At 44.9% G+C, this 19,721-nt stretch overlaps 3 protein-coding genes across 5 annotated transcripts; 1 reads left to right on the top strand and 2 right to left on the bottom strand.

Moving 5' to 3' along the window:
* Window positions 1-62: 62 nt before the first annotated feature.
* On the bottom strand, window positions 63-1,571 carry rnf182 (ring finger protein 182). Its single transcript, XM_044037138.1, has one exon. It carries the CDS (start codon window positions 1,126-1,128, stop codon window positions 307-309), a length of 822 nt encoding a protein of 273 aa, XP_043893073.1. The 5' UTR covers window positions 1,129-1,571; the 3' UTR covers window positions 63-306.
* Window positions 1,572-2,376: 805 nt separating this feature from the next.
* Window positions 2,377-12,440, top strand: retreg1 (reticulophagy regulator 1). Of its 2 annotated transcripts, XM_044020067.1 has the most exons (9): window positions 2,377-2,685; window positions 3,228-3,334; window positions 3,618-3,648; window positions 9,774-9,891; window positions 10,389-10,473; window positions 10,580-10,702; window positions 11,036-11,109; window positions 11,222-11,345; window positions 11,540-12,440. In XM_044020067.1, the coding sequence occupies exons 1-9, from the start codon at window positions 2,510-2,512 to the stop codon at window positions 12,028-12,030; spliced, it is 1,329 nt and encodes a 442-aa protein (XP_043876002.1). In that variant the 5' UTR covers window positions 2,377-2,509; the 3' UTR covers window positions 12,031-12,440. The 2 variants fall into 2 exon arrangements, with proteins under 2 accessions (XP_043876002.1, XP_043876053.1); XM_044020118.1 differs by lacking the exons at window positions 2,377-2,685; window positions 3,228-3,334; window positions 3,618-3,648 and adding an exon at window positions 5,540-5,916 and having other exon boundaries at window positions 11,033-11,109.
* A 1,606-nt stretch (window positions 12,441-14,046) lies between these two features.
* On the bottom strand, window positions 14,047-19,632 carry nol7 (nucleolar protein 7). Of its 2 annotated transcripts, none has more exons than XM_044037477.1 (8): window positions 19,411-19,632; window positions 18,870-18,930; window positions 17,955-18,013; window positions 17,861-17,883; window positions 17,712-17,775; window positions 17,502-17,623; window positions 15,621-15,698; window positions 14,047-14,794 (listed from the first exon to the last, which is right to left on the bottom strand). In XM_044037477.1, exons 1-8 carry the CDS (start codon window positions 19,620-19,622, stop codon window positions 14,721-14,723), a joined length of 693 nt encoding a protein of 230 aa, XP_043893412.1. In that variant the 5' UTR covers window positions 19,623-19,632; the 3' UTR covers window positions 14,047-14,720. The 2 variants fall into 2 exon arrangements, with proteins under 2 accessions (XP_043893412.1, XP_043893421.1); XM_044037486.1 differs by having other exon boundaries at window positions 17,712-17,772; window positions 19,411-19,631.
* Between the last annotated feature and the right edge of the window lie 89 nt (window positions 19,633-19,721).

Below are 19,721 nucleotides of genomic sequence, written 5' to 3'. Positions count from 1 at the left end.
AAATCACTGATTTTCTTTATGGACTTTGGTGTGGGAGAGTGAGTGGTTTACACACTTCTGTTTCCTGTTGTAAAAGTGTGTCTAACGGTGAGATAAAGACGTGAACATGTTCTCAAGATATAGAGATAGATTCCTCACATAAATCTCACTAAATGTGTCACGCTGAGATCCAGTAAGGATTGTTTTTTTTGCCACTGGAGTAAATGTCCGTGTGGACAGTTACACTGTTACAGCCCCATTAGTGGATTCTGGACATCTATTGTCAAGCATGTTCAAAGCAAACCATTGTCCGTCCATCTGCCACCACTATGGCGGAATACAGTGCCTGAACTCATGGAAGACACACTGGCAGAATCCATACACCATGACCATGACAAGGCTGGCAGGAACCAGGCTCACCAGCAGAACCCCGAGCGTTGTTCTCTGCATGATGAGCAGATAAACCCCCATGGGCAGAGAGCTGAAGTACAGCAGCCCCAGCAGCCACACCAGTGCCCGGGCCAAGGTCTGGCACAGAAGTGCTGCACAGGTCCATACTGTCCACCTCTGCGCGATGGACGCTATGGAGTCAAGGCTGGACGAGTGGTAGCGCGGGTGGAGGACACGCAGGTCCTGGTTTGAGGCCGGCACCGGAGGTGGCTCCATGATAGTGATAACCACAAAGTTAGGGGAGCTCCTGATGGAGGAGTAGGTGGTGGCAGAGGAAGTGGAAGGGGACATCATGGGTGTGTTGCTACCCATCAGCGAGCTCAGGTGCTTGGGGCTAAGGAGCAGCTCTCTGGTGGACTCTGGCTGGAAGTGGAGGTTCCTCTGGTTCCTGCTTTGGAGGGACAGCAACGCCACCAAGTTACGGTCGTCCGGCAAACTGCTCACCGCCTCTCCTGGGAGTCTGGTGATGTAGCGGCAGAACGGGCACACCGTAGCGTTTGGAGGTGACTCACCCAGATCGAGGATCTTTGCAAGGCATTTGGCGCACAGGCGGTGGCAGCAATCCAGAACTTTTGGCTTGCGACTACCGAGGTTGTACGCCCAGTAGCAGATCTTACACTCGAGGTCCTCAGTGCTCAGGACGTCCACGTGTCCACAGCCACCAACGCCGCCATCTTCTGCACTTTGTTGCTCAATCATTGTCCAGCTCACCAGGATTTACTGGGGCTCCAGATCAGCAGAAGGTTCAAACCAAAAACCTAGGTTCAGGGTCAGCACTGAAGGACGTGAAGACGACGGTCCAGTCCACCAAAGCTCTGGAGTTCATTGTGACGGTCCGAAGGGCTTTTGAGCAACTCAGCGAGTTCACTCGCCTCTGAACTGCTTCGTTTGAGGCAGAAACCCTTTCATGGACCGCACGAGGAAAAAGAGAGAATGTGCATGAGTTTGAAAGAAATAGACAGAGAGACAGAGAGAGAGAGAGAGGGAGGGGGAGAGATGGTGAGAGAGAGAGAGACGTGAGAGAGAGAGATAAGTGTGAACACGGCAGCAGAAGAGAACAAACACACGAGAAAGGACAACAAAGCAGAGTCTGTACAAACCAAAGCTGGAATTTTCGAGCTGCATCTTTTGTTGCTCAGTGAAATTTGGTCCAATTAGTGTGAATGACACACACACACACACACATACACACGTACACACACGCACACGCACACACGCACACACTCACACACACACATTCATTGACATAATACCTTCCCTGGTCCCTTACCCTAACCATCATGACAGAATGTGAGGTCCAGCCATATTGTCCTGACTTCCTTAGTTTTGGTCCTCACAAAGATTCCTATACACACACACACACACACACACACACACTGCCGTTTGTGCAGCCATTCTTCTTAGGACTCTTCATTGACTTTGACTCCAAAACTTAAAGGAGGTTCTGCCTCATTAGGACCAGATTTAGGTCTCCATTAGGGTCACCTGGTCCTGAGAAGATCAGTGTTTACAACAGAAAAGATCCTAAAGAGGTGACTCACACACACACACACACACACACACATTCGCTGGTTTCCAAGACTTCAGAGGACATTATATTGACTTACATCCATTTCCTGGAGACTCAATTTGTCCTTTAGCATAACTACTACTGACCTAATCCTAATACTAAACCTAACCCTGACCCCTTACATTATGGGGACTTGATTTTTGTCCCCATAAGGAAGACAAGTCCTCATCATGTGAGTGTGTGAACAGGTGTAGGTCCCCACAACATGAGGAACACACACACACACACACCTGACGTCATTGACTGAACCTCAACAAAAGCAGCAGATGAATTCTGAAGTCAGACCGGAAGTTAGGAGATTCATCTTATCTTTCACAGTAAAGGTCAACACACACACACACACACACACACACAGCGACTTTGACATTTTAAAAAAAACATTTCTGCCATGGTTCTCGCTGTGAGTTTTATTTTGAAAACCCCATCCCCGGAAACACTGTCGTAAACGCTGCCGTTGACTTGACGCTGGTTTCTCTGCTGGAGCAGCGGAGGATCCGCGGGCGTTTACCAATGAGAGTGAGCCGGGAAGCAGGAACCGCGAGCCCGCCGGGGCCGCCGGGGCAGACATGCGGAGACAAGGAGGCTCCTCCCCGGGGAGCAGGGAGTCGCCTCAGCGGCCTGGTGAACTGGAGGCAGAGACCGTGCAGGACTTCAGCTCTGTTTACTGCAGCCAACATCGCGATGTGGTAAGAACCGTGACGCAGGGATTGTGATGAGAGACACATACACACGCACACACTGAACAACGAAAACTCTTTTTTGCCATAAAAAAAAGAGTTTTCATTTAACTCAAACTCAGTAAATCTAATAATAACAAAAATAATTACACATTATAAATGCATTTAAATGTATTATATTCATATATATAATTAATGTATAGCTGTAATTTTGTATGATTAATTGTTGACGTGTGTGTTTGATGATTTTTTTGGTAAATCAAAAATTGAAACTATCTAAATCTAAAACAAAGATAAAACACTTACCAAAATAAAAGATCAAGCATAAATAAAAAGATAAAAAATATAAAGATAAAAGAAAAGATTAAAAAGACAAAGCATAAATAAAAAGATACAAAATATAAAGATGAAAGAAAAGATTAAAAAGACAAAGCATAAATAAAAACATATAAAAACCATGACAAATAATCACATTAGATTGCGAAGTAAATAAACTAATTTTAAAGTAAATACAAAGTAAACATTCAGTTTTTTCTGTGTTTTATTTGCAGGTTTGTGACCTTTAGCTCACTCAGTGTTTACAGTCTTCTGGCCATAATCTTCGCTGTGCTGGTTGCCATGGTAACCATCAGAGACGTTGCACAGTCCATCTACACAGGTGAAACACATTTATATAAATTAAAATTAAATTATATTATGTATATTTGCCTTAGACGACCTCTAGTGGCTGAAGTAAATATGACAGGAACAGAGGAAGAGGTCACCGGGCTTGGAAAATGAAAATAAATGTTTAAATGTCACATGAACATGTTATTTATTACATGAGGACACATTTAATTAATAGTATGCTTTATAGTCTTAATATACTTCATGTAAATATAGTCTAAAGTCTGTTAAACTACAAAATATACAAAATAACACGTTTATTTTATTTTCCACAGGAGTTCACTCATGGAGGAGCATGACTTCAAGGTAGGTGTGTGTGTGTGTGTGTGCGCGCTTAAATATAGTTTTCTATTGTGTTTTGACTCTCCCACACCAAAGTCCAGAGAGAAAAACAGTGATTTTAGCTGCTGGTCCTCTGCTGCCTCGTGTGGTCAGTTTGTGTTACTGAGGTTAATCTGAAGAAAGGATATTTAATGCCGAATTAACAAAATCAAACATTTGAATGTCGTGATGGAGGCAGCAGTGGATCAACAACTGCTGTGTGTGATGTTAAAATCACTGATTTTCTCTATGAGCTTTGGTGTGGGAGAGTGTGTGTGTGTGTGTGTGTATGTGTGTGTGTTCGGTTTACTGTTGAAAAAGTCTCAATGAAGTAAGCTTTTATTTGGTGAGCCTTTTGTTAAGTTGCTTGTGTGTCCATGCTGGCAGCCATGGTTTCACTGTGGATTAATTCACAAAAAGCTGAATGTAGATTATTACAAAACATCAAACATCTACAAAAAGTTTTAGTTTCAAGGACAAGAGGGTTTTTATTTTCAATAAATACTTCATATCAAGTGTGTCTTTAAAAAAGGTTATAGGACAGTCATGTGTTCATGTGTTCATGCGTTCATATGTTCATGTGTTCCCACAACAAACAAACACAGGGTTTCTTAAGGGTTGTGAAACCTGAGCACAGTGTGTGTGTGTGTGTGACTCAGCTGCTTCTCAAGAGGTGTGACATGAAGCAGTCGAGCCAATCAGATCACCCGATACAGGAGTGGGCGTGTTTTACAGCAACGCCTCCCATTGGACAAAAACGTCGCCTGGTGGAAAAACAACAACAAACAAAGTGTTTCATCACACACACACACACACACACACACACACAAACACACACAAATTTGAAGTCTTTGAAATTAAATGAATATTTTAAATCTATATAATCCCTGTCCCTGGAACTTTCTAGCTCATTTCTAATCCTTGAGTTCCCACACCGTGTTTGACATTTCCAGGACCAATTTCCACAAATTCAAGGACAGAATGTGCTGACTCAGCTTAAGACGGAGGACAACTTGTAAGAGTCTTCGTCTATGATGGCGTCCTCTTTTATTGATGTGCAGCAGCAGCTCGTGATTGTCCTCGCTCTTGTTTAGACTTTACTCGCTCGTTGTTCTGCGTGGAATCTCATGTCAAAGTTGACAGAGAGAGAGGCAGTGAACTGTAGGTGGCGTTGTCACCAACAAAGAAGACATTTACCTAAATATTAACTTCACTTCTTTACTGCACAAAATTCAAGCACTTTCAATGACCCATGTCTATTTAGGGCAATACTTTCAAGGATTTCAAGGACCTGTGGGAACCATGAAGGGCACGTCAACGAGGGAGACATGTCTATTAAGGGCAATTTAAAAAACAACTTTCAAGGGCCTTGACAAAAAAGTTCAAATTCAAAAACTTTTAAGGATTTCAAGGACCTGTGGGAACCCTGAAGGGCGATTTTCAAAAGCTTTTTTCCAAATTCAAGGCCCTTGATAATCGCCCTTCAGGGTTCCCACAGGCATAGACATTATATTGAGGCCAGACTTTCAAGGATTTCAAGGACCTGTGGGAACGGTGAAAGCCAGGGGACACTTTGGACAGGTCACCAGTCCATCACAGGGACAGCGTGGACAGGTCACCAGTCCATCACAGGGACACTTTGGACAGGTCACCAGTCCATCACAGGGACAGCGTGGACAGATCACCAGTCCATCACAGGGACACTGTGGACAGGTCACCAGTCCATCACAGGGACACTTTGGACAGGTCACCAGTCCATCACAGGGACTCCTTGGATAGGTCACCAGTCCATCACAGGGACACATAGAGACAAACAATTGTCCACTCTCTGTGGGAGGAAACCTGGAGAACCTGGAGATTTGTAAGTTCACACGTTCATCATGTCACCATGTGAGACACACGTGTGTGTGTGTGGACGTGTCCTCCTGTCCTCCAGGAATGCATGTGTGACTGAGTTATTTTTAGCCGTGGCAGCTTGAAATACTGCGAGCAGCTTCACTGAGGACAAACAGGAGCGTCTCTCAGTCTGACTCATCCACACTCACACTTCTGTCCCGTCCAGGGTCAAAAACACAAAAGTTGTGGGTGTGAGGCCGACTTCATCCGTGTGACTCCAGTGTGAGGCCGACTTCATCCGTGTGACAGTAGGTGTTGATTCTCCAGTGTGAGGCTGACTTCATCCATGTCAGTGAGTCCTCTAAAGGCACCTGAAGCTCCTGAGATGTCTCCAAAAGATCGAGGGACTGGAGTTGAGTGAGTTTTTTTGTTGTTTGATTTCTTCAGCTGATGATGATGATGATCAGCTGATTTTGATGATAGTTGTTGGTTGTTTGGGTTTTTAAAAGAAAACACTGGAGTTGAGTGAAGATTCGCCTCAAACAGAAGCTGGAAATTAGACATTTTATACGTTTGGAAACTTGTAACCAGCTTAAGACAGACATGCTCGCAGGTCAGGGACAAATGTCTTTAAGAACATGTTCACATCTTTTTGACACACTCACTCTCCCACACCAAAGTCCAGAGAGAAAATCACACACACACTGCTGCCTCCATCACTAACTTCTAATGTCTGATTTTGTCACTTCGGCTTTTAAAATGCAACGTTCAAATTAACCTTAGTGACACAAAGTGACCACACGAGGCAGCAGAGGACCAGCAGCTCCTGTGTCCCTACAGCTAAAATCACTGGTTTTCTCTCTGAGGTTTGGTGTGGGAGAGTGTGTGTGTGTGTGTGTGTGTCTCACAATGAGATAAAGACATGAGCATGTTGTTAAAGACATAGTATGATGGCAGTGGGGCCGGCAGGGGGTGCACAAGAACCTGAGATGTGATGTGTCAATACCTCATGCAACAACGTCTGATGTTGCTCGTGAAGACAACATGTGTCGTTCGCCGATGGTGTCGTTTTTAAAAATACACACTTGATGACCTCATGATCTCGTCTCACACAAACATTTAAACACGATCTTTGTCCAAATCTGATCAACAACGACGTGTGTGTGGGTGTCACTGAAAACACACTTTAGCTTCAACACATTCAGAGTAATTTTTCAGTGGTACACACACACACACAACGACAGGTGGGTAAACATACACACACACACACACACACACGTGAATGTTTTCCTCACATTGTTAGTCTCAGTCTATTTTTAACGTCATCTCTGGGCTCATTCGGTCATTTCAGAGAATCACTGATTGGGTAAAAAGTGATATCAGTGCAACAGCTGCTCACACCGGGGCAGACGCTGTGATGATGAGTTGGGCTGTTTTTCTGCCCATGGACGGTGCTGGAGTGACACATGACTGTGATACCGTGATACTGTTCAGTACCTGGAGTGTTTCGTGGAACTCATGCAGCTCATGTGATGTGAGGTCAGCAGTGAGGGTTCAGGAGTTGTGGAAACATTTACAGAACGTTCAAATGTGTGTCACTGTGTGTCTGTCTGCCTCCGTGTACTGCATTTGGGTCCTTCCCTGACTCATGACAGTACAATCTGGTTAGACATGGACCCAGCACACAACCCCAAGCCGATGGCCCGCCTAGGGTGGGTGGAGGCCCAGCTCCAGCACCACAAGGCTATTCTCGCTTCCACCACGACAGATGTCAGACAAGCAGCAGCTTGTCAGGAACAGGCACTTGCTATGCTTACCTCCCAGGTGCAGAAGCTCACCACAGCTCTCGCTCAGTCCATCGCTCAACCTGCCCCTCCGCCACCACTGCCACCGGTACTGGTCCTTCCTGGTCCTGTTCCAGAGCCTCGAGTGGGGGTCCCTGAGCGTTATGCCGGGGACGCAGAAGGCTGCACCCCGTTTATCACCAACTGCTCCATCCTCTTCACTCTGCAGCCTCATACCTTCGCATCAGAGGAGGCCAAGGTGGCATTTGCCATCGATCAACTGAAGGGCTGCGCATGACTGTGGGGGGCAGCCGAGTGGGAGCGACACACGCCAGCCTGCTACTCCTTCCACGCCTTCGCCACCGAGCTCTGCAAGGTGTTCGTTCGGGTTGGCATCTTGGGGCCTCTATGTCTCTGGTGGTCTCATGGGTCTCAGCCAGACGGATTACGCCATAGACATTCGCACACAGGCTCTGTTGAGCGAGGCGGCCCAGTGTGACGCTTTTCTTTTGGGGCTTGCCGAGTATGTGAAGGATGAGATGGTGTCACATGACCTGCCCACCTTGCTCGACGGGATTATCGAGCTGGCATCCCACCTTGACAGATGCATCCTGGCTCAACGGAGAGAGAGACGGCAAGGATGCCGCCCATCCACCCGTCTTCCAGACACTCCCAGGCCGTCGTCTTCCCCGGTCAGCCCACCTCTGAGAGACTCTGAGCCAATGCAGGTGAGTCATGCCTGTCTCACCCCGGAAGAGAGAGAGAGACGCTGCATGCAGTGAGGGAGGAGGACCTGGTGAGTCATACTGCTAAACCCTCCTCCAAGAATCAGGAGATGGAGACGGACCTCCGCTGCATGACGTCCCAACACCCGTCGTCCTGGTCCAAACAACTCCTGTGGGTTGAGTATGCGCACAACACCTTGACCAGCTCTGCAACGGGCCTCTCCCCCTTCCAATGTGCCTACAGCTTCCAGCCACCCTTGTTCCCAGCCCTGAAGAGAGAGAGCGTTTGTCCATCTGTCCAGGCTTTCATGCATCGCTGCCGCAGGACTTGGATCCAAGCCCGAGCCTCCTTTATTTGGGCCGCCGGCCGCTACACAGCCACTGCCAACCGCCACCGCTCCCAGTACCAACCTGGACAGAGGGTCTGGCTCTCCAATCGTGATCTTCCTCTGAGGGTGGAGTCCAAGAAGCTGGCTCCTCGGTTTGTCGGGCCGTTCGAGGTCCAAAAGATCATCAACCCAGTGGCAGTGAGGCTCAAGCTCCCCAGGTCCATGCGGGTCCATCCCACCTTCCATGTCTCCAAGATTAAACCAGTACAAAAGAGTGCTCTGGTTCCTGTTTCTCCGCCTCCTCGCCTCGTTGATGGGGGCCCCGCTTACACCGTTCATCATCTCCTGCGGTCCCGGTGGTGTGGTAGAGGGCTCCAATACCTGGTGGACTGGGAGGGCTACGGTCCAGAGGAGAGGTCCTGGGTCCCTGCAAGGCAAGTATTAGACCACACACTCATCAGAGAGTTCCATCAACGCCACCAGGATCAGCTGGCCAGTACCGGTCATACCCCCAAACCACGGGCTCCTCCACTCCACCCACCCAATGCTGATGACATAGGTCATCAGCATTCTCCACGCATTCTCCACAGCCGAAGATGAGGGGATGGATGTGGAGGTCTCTGACTTCTGTGGAGGTCTTTCTGTCTGCTTGATCCAGTGGCGGAAAAGCTCTGCACTGGACCTGTCATCTCCCTTGTGTGGGCTTGTTGTCTTGGGCTCAAGTTCCCTCTGCATTTCACGGTGCGGAGCTCAGCCTACAAACCATTGTGTGTGTGTCTGAGCATCACACACCAGTCTGCTTCCCCGTCCACCTACAGCAGACACGCTCTGTCCTCCTCAGACAACCTGAGATCGTCAGTGAAACCAGCAGGGTTTTCATTGAACTATCGCTGAACTTGGTGTTAAATAAAAGTCATTACCAACTGTCTGCCTGCCTCCATGTTCTCCCCTGACTCATTACAGTAAAAACATGTTCCCGTCTTTATCTCACTGTGAGACACACTTTTCCATCAGGAAACTGAAGTTTGTAAACCACACTCTCGCACACTAAACCTCATAGAGAAAATCAGTGATTTTAACATCACACAGACAGGAGCTGTTGATCCACTGCTGCCTCCATCACTAACTTCTAATATCTTATTTTGCAAAATTTGGCATTTGATTGACCTCAGTGCCACAAAGTGACCACACGAGGCAGCAGAGGACCAGCAGCTCCTGTGTCACTGCAGCTAAAATCACTGATTTTCTCTATGAGGTTTGGTGTGGGAGAATGAATGGTTTACAGGTTGGTAAGAATGATGAGATAAACAGACCAACATATGTGATGTGTGATGTTGTGTCGTAGGTTCGGTCAGAGACGTGTCCTCTTGTGTTTGTGTGATGTTGTGTCGTACACTCGGTCAGAGACATGTCCTCTTGTGTTTGTGTCCCTGCAGCTGGCAGATCATGGACTCAGGAGCAGAGAGTGGCTCCGGTCCTGGACCTCAGATCAGCGACTCGCTCAGACTCTTCCTGCAGGAGACGTCGGCGTTCAAACAGCAAAACCCCGGCAAGGTGAGGCGGCACAGGTGACCACAGACACACTCCCGTTAAACCACGTAGGTTTTAGTTTAAACAGAAACACAACTTTCCCGATAAGATCTTTTTCTTTTTCCTTCATCAAAAGTTTAACGCTGCAGTACACACGCCCGCCTGTGTGTGGCGATGTAATGCTGCCACAGAAGAAGAAGAAAAAGTAAAGGCATGAGCATAAAGCTTGCAGAACTGGGGTACGACATCTGACGTTTCCCAAAGTTGCCTCTTAACTTTGGGAAGCGCAGGATCAGAATTACCCCAAATTCAGGTAACGTGTGAACAGAAGACTCCGCCCTCTTCCTGTTACAAGCAAATGTTTTACATTACATCGCAATAACATCGTGGTTTGCCGTGGTGACAGGAACATTTTATGGTCCCATACCAACCAAATCGTACGTGTTGAAAATGTGAAGATATTTTCTGTTGGTAGGAGGAGCTTATTTCTCATTTCTTTCTCTTTCCTGTGGTTTCTGTAGTTCTGCCTGCTGGTTTGCAGTCTGTGCACCTTCTTCGCCGTAATCGGACGCTACATTCCAGGGCTTATCATCTCATACGTTCTCGGTGAGTCACCTGACATGAAACCCACGCTCTTTTTTTTCAGTAAACAGCAAAATTGAGTCTCGGAAAAATAATTGGTGCTTTTTTCTCTCCCGTTGTTTGACTTCAGTGCTCTGCTTTTTCCTGTGGCCTCTCGTCTCATCTCATGAAGTCGGTTTGTGGCTGGAGCCAGTTCTGCAGAAGCTGGACTTTGGCATCGCAGACTTCCTTCAGCGGATCAAAGCAAACCATGGTAACCACGACGAGTACATTTGATTTGCTCTTTTAGATCGTTTTTGTTTTCATACGCTGTCATTTATTAGCTCATCTGTTGAAATAGGTGGTGACGTATATTTATCATAGTGTCATCAGCGTATAGTGAGACTCTGAGATCATTGAGTTTCTCCATAAAACGAAGAAATCATTAAAACTGAATCCTTTGAGAAACATTTTCTGGAGCAAACATGGACAAAAGAAATTGATTAATGTAGAAAATAATAAATAAGACTTTTTCGATGGCTGTCAGGAAGTGATGCTTTTAAAATGACAGAAGAAACCTGAAGTCTCCGTGTTTTTCTCCCAGCAGAGAAGAGAATGAGGATTCAGGCTCAGACAGAGAAAGAGGGCATCGAGTCAGATTTGTCCTCCATGTTCCCCAAGGTTTGTCCATTGTCTCCAACTCCAGTTACAGCTAAATCAATCAATCGATAAACGTTAGCGTCTGAAAGCTAAAAAACTCCTCACACTCTTCTGCATGTGTTGTTCTCAACAGCTGGACTCCACGGTGTGTAAGGAAATGTCCGTGTCAGACACCGAGGTGTCTGATGTGACGTGGACAGACAACGGCACCTTCAACCTGTCAGAGGGACACACGCCTCAGACAGAGAACTCAGAGGGTGCGTTTGTTTTAGCTAACCCTAACCTGGTGACATCATAGCTGATGCTGGTGCAGCCATAAAAATGAACTTTCCAAGAGTCTTCTTCAGTTCCAGACCTGAAGAAGACTCTTGGACAAGAGGTGAAAGTCTAATTCCTGAAGATGACTGAGAACCTTCACAGACTTGTATCCTGTTCTGTCTCCACCTCACAGACCTGGACAGAGAAGAAGCCTTCAGTGGTGGTCTCCCAGAATTCCCGTCACATGACAACGGCACGACAACCAACGGTGACGACGACTACGACCTCAGCCTCGGCCTTCCCGCGCCACACTCAGAGTCCAACCAAACATTTCCCCGTCCTCCTCGTCCTCGTGATGACCCATCCGCAGACAAAGCCCTCGAGCTGGTCAACCAGATGGCGGGAGACTTAATCGCCGTGGCGGTCACAGCCGCCATCCAGGAGAGAATAGAGACGGCGGTTGGCTTGGTGAAGATGAGGAATGAGCAGGAGTGCCACAGACTCCAGGAGTCCAACAGGCTGCTGGAGCTGGATGAGGACTCAGACAGCGAAGTGGAGGACTTTGAACTGCTGGACCAGTCGGAGCTGGAGCACCTGGACAAGGAGCTGGGGCTGGAGGAGAAGAGCCAGAGCGACGAGGCGACCTCTACTGGATTCTTCACCAAACTCCTCAGACGCCACTGACCGACGACAGAGTTAAATGTTTCCATTTTCCTGTAGCAAGATTTAAAAACGCGACATTTCTTTAAATGGGGTGAATATTTAAAGCTGGGATACGCGAGTTTAGCATGGTCGTAAAGACGAGTTTTAGCTTTGCCGATTATTGTTATTGTTCTATATAATTATTACGAGATAACTTTTTAAAGAAAACATTGCTTATATTACCCACAATTCTGCTGGTTTGATTAGTTATTTTTTATATTTTCATTTTTTTATTTGAATATATTCTAGTTTGTTTTTTTAAATGTAGTCACTTCGTCGTCAGCATTTAAACTCAGTTACTGGAAAGTAGTAAAAGAAGTATGAGTTTGCATAATCAGTGGTGTTGAATGTTTCTATGTTTTAAATAAAGTTTGAATGAATTTACACAAACATCTCTCAGAAATGATTTGTCGTAGCTGGTTTGCTGCAGAGGACGGAGGACAGACGTCGGAACCATCTACTCTGACGAGGTTCAGACAGACTGAAGGTCATTGATCGGTGAGAGTCGTCACTGAAGAGTCAAAGCAACAAAGTCCATCTGTAGATCAAAGTTAAAAAGACTTCTCGACACCTTGTGTATGTGAACAACTGAAAACAAACCTATGGTGGAAAAGTGTGAAATCAGTTACTGTTTAAAACTAAAGCCAGTTTCCCGGTCCAAACCTCAGAGGCGCCCCCGTGTGGACTGGGAGACGGCTTTTTGCAGTTCTGTTTGGAGTTCTGTTGCGCTCAGAGTTGTTCATTGGTCCAGGCGTCACATCAAAGCAACCCAGCACATTGAAGTACGTCGATTCCTTTTGTTCCTTTGATATTTGACAAACTTTTAAAACCGTGATTAAGAACTTGTTTTTCAGGCTGCTGCTCTTCTGTCTGGAGCTTCTGAAGAATCCAGCGACAACTCCCTGTGGACACAACTTCTGTCTGGACTATATCAAGACCTACTGGGTTGGGAGGACTATCTCCAGCTGTCCTCAGTGTTGAAAGACCTTCACACAGAGACCTGATCTCATGAAAAACAACATGTTAGCAGATTTATGGAGGAGCTGAAGAAGACTGAATTTTACGCCCCTGTGTCACGAGAAGACAGAGGAGGAGCCTAAGAGCTGGAGGATGCAGCAGCAGCAGCATCGTTCCAGATTTACTGTAACTATGATGACAGCGGTAAAATGTTGGTGGACAAAAGTGTAACTACATGTAAGCACTGCACAATACGTGTTACTTATGCTAGCAGCAGCACTTCAAAGATGCTAGCGCATCTGTGGAGACATCAGCTCAGTGACAGCTCAACAGCTTCTCAACAGTAATGAGGGTGTTTAAGGTGTGCAGTCTTATTTCGTGGTGGAGGACGCAGGATTTCAGCGTATGATTAAAGTCGTTAATATTCCATCTCAGTCACTCCTGAACTTTATGAATTGTCAAAGTATTGTCCGAGACAGCGTCCGGGGCTCTGACTACAAAGGGATGGAGCTCCAGAGCCACTGAGAGGTTTCTAACTGACTGCTCATTACTTCATTCAGAGAAGAGGAAAAGCTTTTATAGACCCGCCCACTTTATGAAAAACACACAACTGAGCATCACACAAGCACTAACACAATGGAAACTAGAATAAATCTAGAAATATCTCTGGATTGTTATGTTCTTCATCACGCATTATTTCATTTTTTGCAAGATTGCATGACATGTCTAAGAATATCTGATAAGAAAAATAAATCTATTCACTAGGCTATAGATCTGATACATATTTTTACAGTGTAAAAATAGAAAAAAACCTGCTCCACCCTTACTTATCATCAATCACCAGCATTAAAGAATCACAAGCTTGTCCAAGAACCTCCAGGAGAACATCTGTGATGGACATGTGTATCCGTCATCTCTGCTATGTGGGCAAACAAATTCCACTTGTTTACTTGATTATTGTTTTGTGCCAGAAAAAAGAGAAATTGACGATGAAACAAACATTTATTCAACATTTATATAAAAAACCTGAAAATGAAAACATTTAAGATCAAGACTTTTCTTTATTTGAAGAATTAAACAGATCAGTTATTAGAACAGTTCGTAGAGTCGGTGCAACGCAAACTTTTCGCGAGAAAGACAACGTTCGGACAAATCTCGCAAACACTTTTTTTTAACACATTTAAATTCCATTGAACAGGAAGTGAGAGAGGAAAGAAAAACGTACGATTTTTTGAAGTTTGACAACGAACTACTGACGGAAGGGTTCACCCCCACTTTCAAAGGAAGAGCCTCTGACGTCGGCTTCCAATGGCGGGAAACGGAAAATGTTTTTACGAACATTTTTTTAGTTGTCATTCTGCAAAATTCATATCAGAAAGTCACTGCACTTTGCAGAACAAATGGGTTTTCCAGTAACAGGTGAGTCAGTTAGCTTAGCATTAGCACCGTTTTTGCATCTACTCACGCAGTGTAAAGTAGAGATGCAGCATATTGGGACTTTTTGCCAATATCTCATGATCGTTTTGGGCCGATGCCATAATATTTTTGGATGTAACTGTAGAGGGCGCTAAAGCCAATAATGTCATCCTGGAATTATCAAAACGTCCTTGGCTTTTCTCCACACCCACGTCCCCTGGACTGCGATCCAAAGCACTCCGTCCTCTGTATTCACCGCGGCTCACAAACGTCTTTCTTCCCACCTGAAAGCTGTGGTCTCAGCAGGTTTGATTCTGCTGCTTGTGGAGCCATCGCTTCTTCAGCTTCTCTGCTTTGACTCGTTCCTTTGACGCTGAAAAACTCAAACAAAGTGGCCGTGTTGATATTTGACGCAAAGCGATACACAGTTCACGATACATCGCGATATCTGTCTACAGAGAGAACAAAGTGTGGAACATGAGTGAACACAAGATTTCACAATAAAAGCCTTGGTCTTAAGGTTTCCCACCTTAAGAAAAAAAAATAAGCTACAATAAGTTTGCATATCCTTCCTATAATTTCACAATAAAAGCCTTGGTGGCACTTTGAGGTTTACCACTTTGAGGCCCATAAAAAAACAAATAATATTAATTAATTAACACCTCTCACTGAGCCCAAATAGCTGATTCTGGGTGGTAAAAAAAACCACTGAAAGGTACAAAAATTTTCACAATAAAAGCCTTGGTGGTGTTTTGAGGTTTTCTAGTTTGGGGCCCGTAAAAAATACAAACAATAAAAACAAAGTGCTTGAGTCATGCCAAAACACTGATTCTGAAAAACAAAAACCACTAACATGCTACACAAATGTAGCATGTTAGCACAAAATTTCACAATAAAAGTTGAGGTGGCATTTTGAGATTTAAATTGTGTTACCCTTTTTTGTAGTGCACCGTTGAAATTAATCATTTTTAAGATGCATCGTAAGATTCTTGATGTGACGCTCCCACTGCTGGTGGTGCGAGCAGAACACATGACTTTTTTCACACCCAGAATCAGTGTTTTGGGCTCAATGAAAACCTCAAAACACCAAGGATTTTATTGTGAAAGTTTCATAGCGTGGTCTGTTTTTCTTTGTCATCACATGAAACTGTCTTTAACGTCTGTACAATAACAGTCTTTAATCTCAGGACATAACTCACCCCAGTCTTTCCTGACGAACTGCACCGCAGGACTTTTATTGAGACACTTCTTGTTCTGCAGAGAGAGAAGCTCGTTGTCTGAAACAAACACACAAACGCAAACTCATGAGTCATAGGGAAACGCATGGAATGTTGCCGTCATCCGCAGAAGGAATTCTCCAGGAGAACAGGAAAACCTCAGTGGGACGAGACGGAACATCACTATAGCAATGCTCAAATTGAGACAGATCATGGTCCTTGCAGACTTCTGCCACAGAGTGTAGCGTGCATCGAGATTATAACAGAAAACATTTAATCTAGGGATGTCCCGATGTGATATTAATATCAGATATGGGTCCGATATCAGCCCAAAACCAAATATCGGATTATAACGGAGTGCCTCTAAAATCTCCGATATAAGCACACCGATAAAACAGTCCATTCTGCTCCAGCACTTCTATCCAGCAGTGCCTGTTGTGATCACGTGGGCTCTGCGTGTTGGATGCATGCAGATCACAACAACAGCATGTGTGCTACTGCTATTTCAAAGGTTAAACATTTTTCTTTAACCTCTGAAGTCAGAGGCTATGAAGCCGCACAGCGAGCCCGAGTTAGCCATTAGCACCATGCTAGCTCATCCTGAGGCGAACTGCTAAAACAACATTATTTCATAAACCAGCGCCACTTGTCGACTTTCAACAGCCTCCGTTTGTTAATTATAACCCAAAAACCAGCCATGCCAAGAGCTCTGTGTGTTTTAAATGTGCTCCACAGACAGAGCTCAGCAAGTCTGCGGGGGCAGTCCTTGGGCTTACCTGCGGGATGAGTCACTCACCCTGTGCGGGTTGGGCTATTTCAAAAACAAGGGGGGTGTTCTCTGAAGACACGCTGTTAACTTTGAAACACGGGTGCTCTGAATACACCACCATGAGCACTTGGTACTTTCCTCTTGACGACTGTATGAAATTAACCCGGGAAAAAATCCAATATTCTTATGTTGAAGGTTAAAATTGATGTAATCCATTGGTTAATAATAAATGGGTTTCTCCTCATACCTGCTGTTGCTGATAATTGTTCTCTGTTTAAGTAATATCATTTGATCAAGCCTATTCTAGCATTCCACACTACAAAATAAGTCATTAAAGTGTGTTAAGTGTGTGATTCATGCTGATATTGTATCAATATTGGTATAGGCCAATACTCAAGGCTGCAATGACGGTATCGTATCAGAAGTGAAAAAGTTTTATTAGGACATCCCTAATTTAATCTACCACAAAAGGACATCAGGAATTTCAGGATTAAAACCCAGGAACATGGATTTGTAACTTCAGGATTAAACAGCGAACATGGACTTTTAATGTCAGGATTAAACCAGAAACATGGATTTTTAACATCTGGACTAAACCAGGAACATGGATTTTTAACTTCAGGATTAAACCAGGAACATGGATTTTTAACGTCAGGATTAAAACCCAGGAACATGGATTCGTATCTTCAGGATTAAACCCAGGAACATGGATTTGTAACGTCAGGATTAAACCAGGAACACGGATTTGTAATTTCAGGATTAAAACCCAGGAACATGGATTTTTAACATCATGATTAAACTAGGAACATGGATATGTAATGTCAGGATTAAACCAGGAACATGGATTTTTTACGTCAGGATTAAAACCCAGGAACATGGATTTTTAACTTCAGGATTAAACAAGGAACATGGATTTTTACCGTCAGGATTAAACCAGGAACATGGATTTTTAACGTCAGGATTAAAACCCAGGAATAAGGATTTTTAATTTCACGATTAAACAAGGAAAATGGATTTGTAACTTCAGGATTAAAACCCAGGAACATGGATTTGTAACTTCAGGAGTAAAACCCAGAAACATGTATTGTTCTTACTGGTGGTCCTGCAGCTTCCTGGTCCGTAGAGTCTGGACTTGATGAAATCCTCGGCCGCCTGCTGCTGGACTGACACAGACGTTCCCTCCTTCACTGTGGTCACCGTGTAGCTTCCTTTAAAACTGAAAACAGGAAACCAGTCAGTTAAAATAAGTGAGGAGGTGGTGCAAAGTGAATTGTGGGACGTCAAGAGTCGGTTCCTCAACGTACTTTCGAGAATCTGGCAGTTTCTTCTGCCTCTTCTCTCGTCGCTCTCCGTCCTCGTCTTCAGCTGCTGAGAACAAGTCAAATTAAAAACAAGAACATGAGTCATGAGGGTTCCACACGTGAGTGACGGATGAGGAGGGAGGAAGACTCACCTGGGTCTTCAGGTCGTTTCCTCCTGCAACGTGAAAATGTAGATGTTCAGAGGAGAAAACATGGAAAGAGAACGAGTGGAGGAAATAAACTCACCTTGACCAAGCAGCAGAGCCCATTTCCTCCAACACATCGTCGGGTAGGAGATGTCGTTTCTGCAGGAGGAACAAGGTCAAAGGTCACACGTGTGTTCATCCTCAGGACGAGGATTAGCAGGTAGCCAATAATTCAAATACTAAATTAAATGATAATTAAACTGTGAAACATGGATGTTTAACTTAAAGGCGACATAGAATGCTTGTATCACACATATATGTCAGTTATGGAGGTCTACTTACATATATGAACTTGTTTTCATGATTAAAAACCTCCTAATCGCTGCAAACGAGCCGATCAAAATATCTCCTCACTGACACTCGTCAGTTTCAGACCAAAACCACACCCCCAGAACGTGGACTGTGTTGTGATTGGCCAGCCAATGAGAGCTTTGCCACTGTCCTGTGATTGGCCAGGTACCTGGAAGTGACGTAATAGATAGGCCAGCTCTCAGATACACAGCTCCCCCTCTGGCACGGTGGATGCTCTGCATCTCAGCAGCTACAACGAGAGTAGTTCTTCTTCTTCTGCGGTTGAATGTACGCAACCGGATGTGCCCGGACTAGTGCCCGCACCAGGAGGCGCTACGGTGGTGAGAGGAGTGGTGAGGATTTTTTGATGACGACATCAAATTAAGGAAGTCCCGATCCGCTTCGCAGAGCCCAGGAAAACAATACAACCCTATTTTCTCAGCAGTGGCTGAAGTGTTTGTTCTGAAACTTTAGGGTTTCATAAACGAGGTAATGACGCAGATACACACACAAACGCAGCGTTAATTGGAGCTTCCGGTCTATGTGGGCTTTGAGAGAACTTTGAGATCATCATTTCCACATTTGACAAACACTAACTAAAGCGGCTAAAAATCGACAGATGAATACATTTATTGAAATAATAACTAAAGAGTGAAGGTCTCACCTTCTGCTCCTGGAACAGTTCATGTCTCCTCCTCCTCTTCTCTCTTAGCGCCTCCTTTTCCCTTCAAGCAGAATTTAACAACTGTAAAATGTATACATTTACAAAAGCGACAATTCACAATACAACATTAACGTTGAATGTTAAAGTAGCAGAGTGTCTGTCTGCAGTTCCTGAATAAATAACCAAAGTCTAGATTGAATTAAAAAATAATTATTAAAATAGTTGGCGATTAATTTATGAATGTAACGTAATTTAAATCACATTTCTTCCTCATTCTGACGCTTATTATCAACAACAGAGTCTCTGTTCATACAGAACCATGCGCGTTTAGTTCTGCTGTGTCGAGAAACTTTTTTTCACACATAATATAACATCAATATACGCAGTAACCCACGTCGATATGAAAACAACACCTAAATAAGTCCGAATGTGCGACTATTAAGTCTCTAATTTGTGAAAAATCCGAGCATCTGTACGAAAAATTATCAGTTTTTCGAATGGGATTTCGGATGCGACTCGTTTAGCGGCTCGTGTTAGCTACCTCCTGGCGGTGTGCAGCACCTCGTTGATGCTGCGCAGAGCTTCGCTCTTTGACTCTTCGAAGGTCACCTCTTCGGGTGCCTCGTCGTCACTGGAGTTCAGCAACAAAGAGAAGTTTTCAGCGTGTTCTTCCATGTTCTCCGCCGACACTACTGTCTCCCCACGTTGTTTCTTCGCCATGTTGGCTCCGCGTGTGACGTCAAAATGACGCATGCGCCGCCTGCCGTCCAGTGGTTAGGAGGGGAACACCGCTACCTAGTGGAATGGAGTGGAGTAGGGGGGTAAGGCGATATGAAAAATAATTAAAATAAT

This window comes from Solea senegalensis, linkage group LG1, assembly GCF_019176455.1.
Source record: "Solea senegalensis isolate Sse05_10M linkage group LG1, IFAPA_SoseM_1, whole genome shotgun sequence".
In the NCBI taxonomy this organism is placed as follows: Eukaryota; Metazoa; Chordata; class Actinopteri; order Pleuronectiformes; family Soleidae; genus Solea; species Solea senegalensis.
The sequence above is the reverse complement of the archived record's forward strand: the minus strand, read 5'-3'. Positions and strand labels throughout refer to the sequence as shown.